The sequence below is a fragment of the Biomphalaria glabrata genome, chromosome 3, assembly GCF_947242115.1.
Source record: "Biomphalaria glabrata chromosome 3, xgBioGlab47.1, whole genome shotgun sequence".
Classification (NCBI taxonomy): domain Eukaryota; kingdom Metazoa; phylum Mollusca; class Gastropoda; family Planorbidae; genus Biomphalaria; species Biomphalaria glabrata.
Window position 1 is genome coordinate 35,788,192 of NC_074713.1, and position 12,580 is coordinate 35,800,771.

The window sequence follows — 12,580 nt, forward strand, 5'->3', positions numbered from 1 at the left end:
TTTTTTTTTCGATATTTAAAAATTATTTATCATTTACTACATATTATGCCCTTAGACGCGCCGCATTTTCTTTTAATTCTTATTTTTTAAGATTAGTGTTTTTTTGTTTTCTAAAAATCAAGCAGAGAAATTGTATAGCTTTAATAATAATAATAAAGGCTGTGAATAGCATACTTAATTTTGAATTTATACTACTGCTATTGAAGATCTTTTGCAAAATCAACGTTGATGTACAATTAAAAACAAATGGTCTAAACACATGTAAGAAAAGTACAGAGCGAGCTAATAGAAATACATTAAAAATAATTATGTGGCTGTGTCATAAGGTTGGCATTATACATGCATTTGACTCAAGCTTATTCGTGAAAATTTGGGATGGCCCTGATAAGGGCCGGTGTTTTCTTGACAGGTGTGAGATGCAGCGTTCGAGATGGTTTAACCACCAAAGCCGTACAGGGTACGTCCTTGGCGTTTCAATGCGTAGACCACATCCATAGCAGTGACAGTCTTCCTCTTAGCATGCTCAGTGTAGGTGACGGCATCCCTGATGACATTTTCAAGGAAAACCTTCAGGACACCTCTGGTTTCTTCATAGATCAGACCAGAGATACGTTTGACACCACCTCTGCGAGCAAGACGACGGATGGCAGGCTTAGTGATACCCTGGATGTTATCACGCAATACTTTGCGGTGACGCTTGGCGCCTCCTTTGCCTAAGCCCTTTCCACCTTTACCACGTCCAGACATGTTGATGTAGTAGATTTTTACCGAATCGACTGACTGAACGACGCGGGCACACTTCTATTTATACTGACGACGCGCTTGGCTCACTCAACGTGGCGGACGTCGATTGTCATTGGTTACTCCTCGCACCACAGTCCACTAATGGGAACCAATCAGGTTGTAGCTTCAGGGCGCTTACATTCACGAATGAATCACTACCGTACCAAAGAACTACTCTACCTTCCCCCCCCCCCTCCCTCTCATCCAAATAACAACAGAAATAGTTCTCCCACTCTCAACCGAATAGGAAGAGTACTTTCTCAACGATTTATACCCATCAAACGTAGTTTTAAATGTAATGTTATTCATATCTTGTTGCAAAAACACCAACAAGATTAATTTTGTTTTTGTCTCTAATAAAACATTGTAACTTTTAATAACTAGATATATGGGTCTATTAGAAGGAAATGCCAAAGAGGGTCAGCAAACAAATATACAACGCTATGTCTACGTTTTTGTTTTTCTTTTACCACTCATGCAAAATGTATACATATATTAGAGCTCCGGTGGTGTGTGGTGGTGTCACAGATTACATTATAGAATTGTTTGTACATTTCACTTTTGAAAGTAATATAAGCCCTCGACATGAGTCTCGGGATTTAATCCTCAAACTTAGACACTTGACGTTCAAGTCAGGATTTACCCAAGGGACGTAATTAGTATGTTTGAAATCTATTGGTTGATTTGAATTTAAACAAAGACATTTTTGAAAAGAGTTAGCGCCAGAGAATTGGCGGTAGTAAGAAGGTAAAAGTCAGTCGATAAAATAATGTTCTGGTAGCTAGTCACGTTTCTAAGAGCTCTGTTTAAAAGGCCTTTGTAATATGTTTCATATTCATTGATTTGTAATTTGTACATAAGCTGTACTTACGTTATATTTAAATAAAGTTCCAGAGTTTTGTTTTATCAAAGAATCGTTCATTTGTGAGTCTAGATCGTCAATTTTGTTAACTATTGAATTCAAGTAAAATCCCCGGCATAACAACACATCATACCATCAAAATGTTGTCACATCTGGCACAAGTGTTGTTACATTGGCACTCTCCGACAAATAAAAGTTCATGGACAACTTTTAACGAAATTTATTCAAGATCTAGGACCAATTTCTAAACTCTTCAAAGGAACTTCATTCTTATTTAACGGAGGACAGAATTTCTGTGTTAAAAAGGTCAGTTGGTTATCGATAATTCATTTATAAAGATTTTCGTTAGAGTTACGTCTAACTCACGAAATCTATTATTATATGTAATTGGCAAAAGGAGTAAGACCAATATACATAATAACTGGCATTATTAAAAGACCAGTAAAGCAAATAACTGGCAATATAAAAGACCAGTAAAGCAAATAACTGGCATTATAAAAAAGACCAGTAAATCAAATAACTGGCATTATAAAGAAGACCAGTAAATAATCATTTGTCCAGCACAAAGTAAACAGAAGACCAGATTTAACCAACTGTTAAACCAGTAAAAAGTACATCGGCTCAATAGATCTATATATTCAATCATACGACTCCAGTAACTACAAGTCTACTGTCAAGAATTTATTAGCAAATTAAGGCTTCAAGAACTTTGTCACTAGATCTATATTATTATTATATCTGAGATAAAGCCAAAATCCAGATATAGAACATTTTGCTCCAATACAAGAAACTAACAAAAAAATTAAATATGGCTTCCGGCTCTAGAACACAACGACTCCAGTAGTACTTCTACTGTAAAACAAAGTTATACTTCATAGCCAGTTACGGCATAACTAACATTGATTTGTTATATTCAAAACGTTACTATATTTCTACATTCCAAGTTGGTATATTTTTCAACATGTCTCCAAAGACAAGAACACAAAGATGGTTTGATAATAAATTAGCTGAGTTCGACAGAGAAAACGACAGAAGACGGCAAGAACTAAAACGAGAATTATTAGAATTGAAAAATACCGAATTCAAAGCTGAACAAAAGAATGATGCAACATTAACAAGAATATACCAGAAAACTCAATTAGGAAAGCGTACAGCATATCTCGAAGATGGATTTCTCAAGAAGTATATTATCCGCAAGTACAATGTAATTGAACAAATATATGTACCACAGAAGTACAGACAACAAATAATCAAAGCCAAGCATGAGTTTTATGAAACCATACATATGAGTGTAACAAGTACTAAGAAGAGAATTGCCAAAGAATATTATTGGCCTAGCCTGACCAAAGATGTCAAGAAATACATTAATAATTGTTCACATTGTCAACATGATTATTGTGAGAAGAAACAAACTCAAAAGAAAAGCAACATAACTAAAACAAAGAATGAACCAGACTACAAAGTCAGAATTAACAACATTGAATCTAGGCATCATGACTCAAGCAAATCTACAGGGACATCACTGCCTACTACATGTCCACCCCTACCTGTTACTACATGTCCATCCCTACCTGCTACTAGTTCTACATGTCCATCCCTACCTGACAATATAAGCCCATCCCTACCGGTCATAAGTCCACCTCCAATTCCCGAATGTCCATTGTTGAACTTTGAAGAACAAGACGACATGCCCAGAGTCTCTAACAATGATACAAGAACTCTAACTGGCCAAACTGAAGTCAATCAAGACAAGTCTCATGAACCAGAAGCAGATACTTATATTCAATCAACTTTGGCTATACCAGACAAAAGAAAAACTATGCAACTTGACTCTAACACTCATACAAGTATTCCTCATTTGAAAGAATGTGAGTCAACTCAAGAAGCCATTACAACCAAGAACATTGAAAGTCAAAGAATATTACATGAACACATGAAATCAAGATATTTTGCTCAAGGAGATCAAATCAATTTACTGTTACCAGATTGGAGTAACAAGCTATTCTACAAATGGCAAGGTCCATTTACCATCACCAGAAAGATTTCCAACCTGCTTTATGAAATCAATGTCAACAAGGTTACCAAAGTATTTCATGTTCATATGTTTGAACATTACCATGAAACAGATAATGAAGACATCGAAGCAGAAGTTGAACATTTTACAAGCTTAGCAACTATTCCTGAGGAAGAAGAAACATCATCAACACCCATTCCTGAGATAGATGTTTCATTACCAGCATCAAATCAAATTGACAGTCCAAAGGTCATCACTCTGAATGACATAGCACTACAAACAGTGAAGAACATTAAAGTGTTTCCAGACCATGCAGATTTCTTTACCAGTGTTTCTGAGACATTTCCAGTACTGCAATTTGAAAGAAACTCAGAAAGCAATAACATTGACAACACCAAGTTTCATCCTCCATCCACTCAAGAGGCAACTTTCCTTCAGAAAGGAACAAATGAACTTCTCCAACATTGCTGTATTGACCGATTGAACTCAGACATGTTCAGTCATTGCTCTATTGAACATTCTAATGCAAAGCATTCTGCTACCATTGTTCTACAGCGTCAAAGTTCATCAACCAGAAAATTGAGTTTTGGTTTCGGACAGTTCTTATTTTCACCAAACTCAAACGCGGTTCAATCAGACATTATCTGTGAGATCATTATGACATGGAGACAACAGCTTCATAAACTGAAAGACCTTTTCTTCAAGTTTAGAAAACGCACATGCACATCCATGTCGGCAATTCAGAAGGGTTCCGAACTTTAAATTTCTACTCTACATATGTACTATAGCATATTTAGTGCCACTTGATCCATTATCATTCATACTCGTCAAGGAAGAACATTATCCAGTTATATTTAATTAATCAATAAATTTGTCTACTCATTTTTTCCACAGGTATTCTATATCAGATATTACATTTATTTTTAGCACCAAGCAACCCACTGAGGAAAGTCACTCATTCAAGATACTTTGTTTATTATGTTTCAGCATCTTTGCATGTGACATGCATCAGACATTTTAATTTTTAAATCATGAGCATTTTATTTCAGGTCGAATATTATTGCATATATCCTATTATAATGGTACAGATACATGACAGACAATTGGAATTTTTCATTGCTTCACACATGTTGAGATTTATATCACATTGAGTATTATTTTCTCAGAAGATTGTCATGTACTATCACAATTATTTTTTCTATGTCAATTGTTCATATGCAATATATTTTTCCATGTACACATTTCCACATTAGTACTAACCAAATGAGTTGTAGTATCATAACAATTTTTTGTGTATTATACGCATTTCTATTACCATACAAATGCTAAATGGAGAGGGGGGTAATATGTCACAGATTACATTATAGAATTGTTTGTACATTTCACTTTTGAAAGTAATATAAGCCCTCGACATGAGTCTCGGGATTTAATCCTCAAACTTAGACACTTGACGTTCAAGTCAGGATTTACCCAAGGGACGTAATTAGTATGTTTGAAATCTATTGGTTGATTTGAATTTAAACAAAGACATTTTTGAAAAGAGTTAGCGCCAGAGAATTGGCGGTAGTAAGAAGGTAAAAGTCAGTCGATAAAATAATGTTCTGGTAGCTAGTCACGTTTCTAAGAGCTCTGTTTAAAAGGCCTTTGTAATATGTTTCATATTCATTGATTTGTAATTTGTACATAAGCTGTACTTACGTTATATTTAAATAAAGTTCCAGAGTTTTGTTTTATCAAAGAATCGTTCATTTGTGAGTCTAGATCGTCAATTTTGTTAACTATTGAATTCAAGTAAAATCCCCGGCATAACAACACATCATACCATCAAAATGTTGTCACATCTGGCACAAGTGTTGTTACAGGTGGCAATAAATGACATAACGTCAACTCAAAAGCTAATTTAGGAATATGTGTTGGTCCTAAAAAGGACCGTTGATGGCTGTTTTGGGGCAAAGAGGGAGGAGTTTGCTTAAGCACGCTCACCACGAATACGTCTGGCAAGCTGGATGTCCTTGGGCATGATTGTGACACGCTTGGCGTGGATGGCACACAAGTTGGTATCTTCAAAGAGACCGACAAGGTAAGCCTCGCTGGCCTCTTGGAGAGCCATAACTGCAGAGCTCTGGAAGCGCAGGTCAGTCTTGAAATCTTGAGCGATCTCACGGACCAAACGTTGGAATGGCAGTTTGCGGATCAGAAGCTCAGTGCTCTTCTGGTAACGACGGATTTCTCTCAGGGCGACAGTGCCGGGCCTGTAACGATGGGGCTTCTTAACACCTCCGGTAGCTGGTGCTGATTTCCTTGCAGCCTTGGTGGCCAGCTGTTTACGTGGTGCCTTACCACCAGTGGATTTACGAGCGGTTTGCTTGGTTCTAGCCATTGCGAAGTTTCGAGCGACTTGATTGAGATCAAGAATGTCTCAGCGCTCGACCGAGTCAAGCTTATATAGGACAGCGTCAGCGCAAATTTAGCCCTGTGCACGACGATTGGTCTATCCGTGAACATCGTTTCTTGATTGGACGTTACATTCTGAACGCGGCTCGCTGCGTCTCGAAAACAAACTATATCGCCGCGGTACTAACAGTAAGAGCTTTTTTTTTTTTTTTCCCACCACAAAATTCCTGTATGATCATGAAAAGGAATAAATATTGTCTTTGATAGAGCTAAAGGAACGAAAACAGAGATGTTTAAACGAATCAGTGATGTTATTTACAGGACAAAGAAAAACATTATCACCACGTTCACTTTATTGAGGCCAACTTGTCGTATTCTTTTCTCCATTCATCATTCATTGGTTTATCTAGAGGTTCCTCGTTCTGATTGGTATATTCGTTCTGTACTCGGTTGGCCTAGTTTTAGTTTGCATTGATTGAAGTTTGAGCCAATGTTAATTCTGTGACTTTTTTCCCCCCATTTTAAGTTGTTGATTACCGATATTAATTTATTTATGTGTGTGTGTGTGTGTGTGTTTTTAAATAATCAACTAAACACCAAAAAAAGTGTGATGGGGATTTTTTTCCTTTTTTTTTTTTTGAAAAACCAAAAAAAAAAAAAAAAAACAACTGATGTTTCTTTTCTTGTGCATAAATGTATTATTGGTTTCTCAATGTAATGTCACAGTTTGATACGCAGCATAGAAGTACAAATTCGCTGTTAGTAGCCAAGCCATTTTATCTTAATTAATTAATTTTTATTTATCAACATCTAAGTGACTTGATTAAACGAACTAATTAATTAAGGAATGAAACATCTGCCTTATAGCCTATGTGTAAAATTTCATTCGTACAGATAATAAAATAAAATTGTGTAAGTAAAATAGTAATGTGCAAAAAAAAAAAAAAAAATTGGGAAACATTTATGGCAATGGGTGAGCGCAGAGCAAACTCAGTTGCGACCTGCATATGTAAATAATAATGTCTAACTACACATAAAATAAACAAATGTAACAGCTCGTTTGTTTGTGAACGTCAAAGCTAATTTTGAAATATGTGGAGGTTGTCCTGAAAAGGACAGTGTGGTGTTGGGGGTGACTTGGGTGGGAGTGGTGTTGAATGACGATTTATGCCTTGCCACCTGGTGTCTTTTGAGACTTCTTGGGCAGAAGTACGGCTTGGATGTTGGGCAAGACACCACCCTGAGCGATGGTGACGCCAGACAGAAGTTTGTTCAACTCCTCGTCGTTTCTGATGGCCAGCTGGAGGTGACGGGGAATGATTCTTGTCTTCTTGTTGTCTCTGGCAGCGTTGCCAGCCAACTCGAGAACTTCGGCAGCCAAATACTCGAGCACTGCAGCGAGGTAAACAGGGGCGCCGGCACCAACACGCTCAGCATAGTTTCCCTTTCTCAACAGACGGTGGATACGACCGACTGGAAACTGAAGTCCAGCCCTGGATGAACGAGACTTGGACTTGCCTTTAACTTTGCCTCCTTTACCGCGTCCGGACATTTTCTTATTCTGTATGTAGAGATGAAACAAGCGCACACAGAAATATGCGAGTGAGACAACAGCGCGCCGCTCGACCCTTTTTATACGAAATCGAGCGGACTTTCGGTTAGTGAGAAAGCAGCGCTCCGATTGGTCCAACGCGCTCGTACTCTGTCGCGTACTCGCCCGATTTCCACGCCGTTTCGTATATAAGGCGACCGCTTCGTCAGTCCCGCTCAGTTTTGTGTATCACGCACAGATCGAAAACCATGCCACCCAAAGTATCGTCAAAGGGAGCCAAGAAAGCCGGCAAGGCTAAAGCCGTACGCACCGGCGATAAGAAGAAGAAGAGGAGGAGAAAGGAAAGCTACAGCATCTACATTTACAAAGTGTTGAAACAAGTGCACCCTGACACTGGTATCTCCTCAAAGGCCATGTCAATCATGAACTCTTTTGTGAATGACATCTTTGAGCGCATCTCAGCCGAGGCTAGCCGTTTGGCTCACTACAACAAACGCAGCACCATCACATCTAGGGAGATCCAGACTGCCGTCCGTCTCTTACTCCCTGGTGAGCTGGCCAAGCACGCTGTCAGTGAGGGTACCAAGGCAGTCACCAAATACACCACTAGCAAATAAAGCAGCCTCCCACCCACCCTTTTTTTTTCTCCCCACACAACGGCCCTTTTTAGGGCCTCCAATTTCTTCACAATTATGCTTGAGTAATGCACAATCTAAACGAGACTAGTTTGTTGTATTCTTTCTGACTGATTCTGGGAAGAAGAGCAAACGAATTATTGCATCAGTAAAACAAGCGTGCAAAATCCTTCCTTTATTGTAATAAATAGCTGGACGAATTACTTTAGTTAGGCCTTGGTTAGTGATAGGAAAGAAAAATAATACTAGAGTGATGTAAACGTTTATAAATTGTACATACATGACAAAGGATAGAAGAATAACATACATAACATACGCCAGTCATTCCCTCCTCACGTTCACAAAAAAAGCGAGAGCTTTAATCTAGTAGCAATAGCAGACGACCGCGCCGATTACGACTAGAGTTGACCAATCAGAAAGCCAACGCTTAAAATAGACCCACAAAAAAAAAAAAAAAAATGTTCTGAGAGAAAGCGGCGAGGTTGAAGAAAAAAAAAAATATACAGCCAGCGGTTGGGTTGGAAAAGAAAGAGTGTTTACTTTGAATTTTCTGGTAGGCCATCAATATTAACTGATCACTTAACCACCTTGCACAATAACAAAGAAACAAACAAAAAGGTCAACAAAAAAAAATAATAATAGAAAATAACTATATATACATACTACTCCTCCTGAACAGTGTCTACGGCCATACCACGTTGAAAATACCGGTTCTCGTCCGATCACCGAAGTCAAGCAACGTCGGGCGTGGTTAGTACTTAGATGGGTGACCGCTTGGGAACACCACGTGTTGTAGACATTTTTTTTTTTTTTTTTCGATATTTAAAAATTATTTATCATTTACTACATATTATGCCCTTAGACGCGCCGCATTTTCTTTTAATTCTTATTTTTTAAGATTAGTGTTTTTTTGTTTTCTAAAAATCAAGCAGAGAAATTGTATAGCTTTAATAATAATAATAAAGGCTGTGAATAGCATACTTAATTTTGAATTTATACTACTGCTATTGAAGATCTTTTGCAAAATCAACGTTGATGTACAATTAAAAACAAATGGTCTAAACACATGTAAGAAAAGTACAGAGCGAGCTAATAGAAATACATTAAAAATAATTATGTGGCTGTGTCATAAGGTTGGCATTATACATGCATTTGACTCAAGCTTATTCGTGAAAATTTGGGATGGCCCTGATAAGGGCCGGTGTTTTCTTGACAGGTGTGAGATGCAGCGTTCGAGATGGTTTAACCACCAAAGCCGTACAGGGTACGTCCTTGGCGTTTCAATGCGTAGACCACATCCATAGCAGTGACAGTCTTCCTCTTAGCATGCTCAGTGTAGGTGACGGCATCCCTGATGACATTTTCAAGGAAAACCTTCAGGACACCTCTGGTTTCTTCATAGATCAGACCAGAGATACGTTTGACACCACCTCTGCGAGCAAGACGACGGATGGCAGGCTTAGTGATACCCTGGATGTTATCACGCAATACTTTGCGGTGACGCTTGGCGCCTCCTTTGCCTAAGCCCTTTCCACCTTTACCACGTCCAGACATGTTGATGTAGTAGATTTTTACCGAATCGACTGACTGAACGACGCGGGCACACTTCTATTTATACTGACGACGCGCTTGGCTCACTCAACGTGGCGGACGTCGATTGTCATTGGTTACTCCTCGCACCACAGTCCACTAATGGGAACCAATCAGGTTGTAGCTTCAGGGCGCTTACATTCACGAATGAATCACTACCGTACCAAAGAACTACTCTACCTTCCCCCCCCCCCTCCCTCTCATCCAAATAACAACAGAAATAGTTCTCCCACTCTCAACCGAATAGGAAGAGTACTTTCTCAACGATTTATACCCATCAAACGTAGTTTTAAATGTAATGTTATTCATATCTTGTTGCAAAAACACCAACAAGATTAATTTTGTTTTTGTCTCTAATAAAACATTGTAACTTTTAATAACTAGATATATGGGTCTATTAGAAGGAAATGCCAAAGAGGGTCAGCAAACAAATATACAACGCTATGTCTACGTTTTTGTTTTTCTTTTACCACTCATGCAAAATGTATACATATATTAGAGCTCCGGTGGTGTGTGGTGGCAATAAATGACATAACGTCAACTCAAAAGCTAATTTAGGAATATGTGTTGGTCCTAAAAAGGACCGTTGATGGCTGTTTTGGGGCAAAGAGGGAGGAGTTTGCTTAAGCACGCTCACCACGAATACGTCTGGCAAGCTGGATGTCCTTGGGCATGATTGTGACACGCTTGGCGTGGATGGCACACAAGTTGGTATCTTCAAAGAGACCGACAAGGTAAGCCTCGCTGGCCTCTTGGAGAGCCATAACTGCAGAGCTCTGGAAGCGCAGGTCAGTCTTGAAATCTTGAGCGATCTCACGGACCAAACGTTGGAATGGCAGTTTGCGGATCAGAAGCTCAGTGCTCTTCTGGTAACGACGGATTTCTCTCAGGGCGACAGTGCCGGGCCTGTAACGATGGGGCTTCTTAACACCTCCGGTAGCTGGTGCTGATTTCCTTGCAGCCTTGGTGGCCAGCTGTTTACGTGGTGCCTTACCACCAGTGGATTTACGAGCGGTTTGCTTGGTTCTAGCCATTGCGAAGTTTCGAGCGACTTGATTGAGATCAAGAATGTCTCAGCGCTCGACCGAGTCAAGCTTATATAGGACAGCGTCAGCGCAAATTTAGCCCTGTGCACGACGATTGGTCTATCCGTGAACATCGTTTCTTGATTGGACGTTACATTCTGAACGCGGCTCGCTGCGTCTCGAAAACAAACTATATCGCCGCGGTACTAACAGTAAGAGCTTTTTTTTTTTTTTTCCCACCACAAAATTCCTGTATGATCATGAAAAGGAATAAATATTGTCTTTGATAGAGCTAAAGGAACGAAAACAGAGATGTTTAAACGAATCAGTGATGTTATTTACAGGACAAAGAAAAACATTATCACCACGTTCACTTTATTGAGGCCAACTTGTCGTATTCTTTTCTCCATTCATCATTCATTGGTTTATCTAGAGGTTCCTCGTTCTGATTGGTATATTCGTTCTGTACTCGGTTGGCCTAGTTTTAGTTTGCATTGATTGAAGTTTGAGCCAATGTTAATTCTGTGACTTTTTTCCCCCCATTTTAAGTTGTTGATTACCGATATTAATTTATTTATGTGTGTGTGTGTGTGTGTGTTTTTAAATAATCAACTAAACACCAAAAAAAGTGTGATGGGGATTTTTTTCCTTTTTTTTTTTTTGAAAAACCAAAAAAAAAAAAAAAAAACAACTGATGTTTCTTTTCTTGTGCATAAATGTATTATTGGTTTCTCAATGTAATGTCACAGTTTGATACGCAGCATAGAAGTACAAATTCGCTGTTAGTAGCCAAGCCATTTTATCTTAATTAATTAATTTTTATTTATCAACATCTAAGTGACTTGATTAAACGAACTAATTAATTAAGGAATGAAACATCTGCCTTATAGCCTATGTGTAAAATTTCATTCGTACAGATAATAAAATAAAATTGTGTAAGTAAAATAGTAATGTGCAAAAAAAAAAAAAAAAATTGGGAAACATTTATGGCAATGGGTGAGCGCAGAGCAAACTCAGTTGCGACCTGCATATGTAAATAATAATGTCTAACTACACATAAAATAAACAAATGTAACAGCTCGTTTGTTTGTGAACGTCAAAGCTAATTTTGAAATATGTGGAGGTTGTCCTGAAAAGGACAGTGTGGTGTTGGGGGTGACTTGGGTGGGAGTGGTGTTGAATGACGATTTATGCCTTGCCACCTGGTGTCTTTTGAGACTTCTTGGGCAGAAGTACGGCTTGGATGTTGGGCAAGACACCACCCTGAGCGATGGTGACGCCAGACAGAAGTTTGTTCAACTCCTCGTCGTTTCTGATGGCCAGCTGGAGGTGACGGGGAATGATTCTTGTCTTCTTGTTGTCTCTGGCAGCGTTGCCAGCCAACTCGAGAACTTCGGCAGCCAAATACTCGAGCACTGCAGCGAGGTAAACAGGGGCGCCGGCACCAACACGCTCAGCATAGTTTCCCTTTCTCAACAGACGGTGGATACGACCGACTGGAAACTGAAGTCCAGCCCTGGATGAACGAGACTTGGACTTGCCTTTAACTTTGCCTCCTTTACCGCGTCCGGACATTTTCTTATTCTGTATGTAGAGATGAAACAAGCGCACACAGAAATATGCGAGTGAGACAACAGCGCGCCGCTCGACCCTTTTTATACGAAATCGAGCGGACTTTCGGTTAGTGAGAAAGCAGCGCTCCGATTGGTCCAACGCGCTCGTACT

General features: G+C 39.0%; 4 protein-coding genes, 1 non-coding gene and 1 pseudogene across 5 annotated transcripts; 2 read left to right on the forward strand and 4 right to left on the reverse strand.

Moving 5' to 3' along the window:
- Positions 1-14: 14 nt before the first annotated feature.
- Positions 15-9,838, reverse strand: LOC129921576 (uncharacterized; annotated as a pseudogene).
- On the reverse strand, positions 7,027-7,657 carry LOC129925267 (histone H2A). The gene has a single exon (XM_056024776.1). It carries the CDS (start codon positions 7,603-7,605, stop codon positions 7,219-7,221), a length of 387 nt encoding a protein of 128 aa, XP_055880751.1. The 5' UTR covers positions 7,606-7,657; the 3' UTR covers positions 7,027-7,218.
- Positions 7,810-8,319, forward strand: LOC129925265 (histone H2B, gonadal). The gene has a single exon (XM_056024774.1). It carries the CDS (start codon positions 7,854-7,856, stop codon positions 8,220-8,222), a length of 369 nt encoding a protein of 122 aa, XP_055880749.1. The 5' UTR covers positions 7,810-7,853; the 3' UTR covers positions 8,223-8,319.
- Positions 8,921-9,039, forward strand: LOC129925520 (5S ribosomal RNA). The gene has a single exon (XR_008777285.1). It is a non-coding gene; the product is annotated as a 5S ribosomal RNA (ribosomal RNA).
- A 471-nt stretch (positions 9,839-10,309) lies between the features above and the next one.
- LOC129925264 (histone H3) lies at positions 10,310-11,423 on the reverse strand. Its single transcript, XM_056024773.1, has one exon. The coding sequence runs from the start codon at positions 10,862-10,864 to the stop codon at positions 10,454-10,456; it is 411 nt and encodes a 136-aa protein (XP_055880748.1). The 5' UTR covers positions 10,865-11,423; the 3' UTR covers positions 10,310-10,453.
- A 428-nt stretch (positions 11,424-11,851) lies between these two features.
- LOC129925325 (histone H2A) lies at positions 11,852-12,482 on the reverse strand. The gene has a single exon (XM_056025005.1). It carries the CDS (start codon positions 12,428-12,430, stop codon positions 12,044-12,046), a length of 387 nt encoding a protein of 128 aa, XP_055880980.1. The 5' UTR covers positions 12,431-12,482; the 3' UTR covers positions 11,852-12,043.
- Between the last annotated feature and the right edge of the window lie 98 nt (positions 12,483-12,580).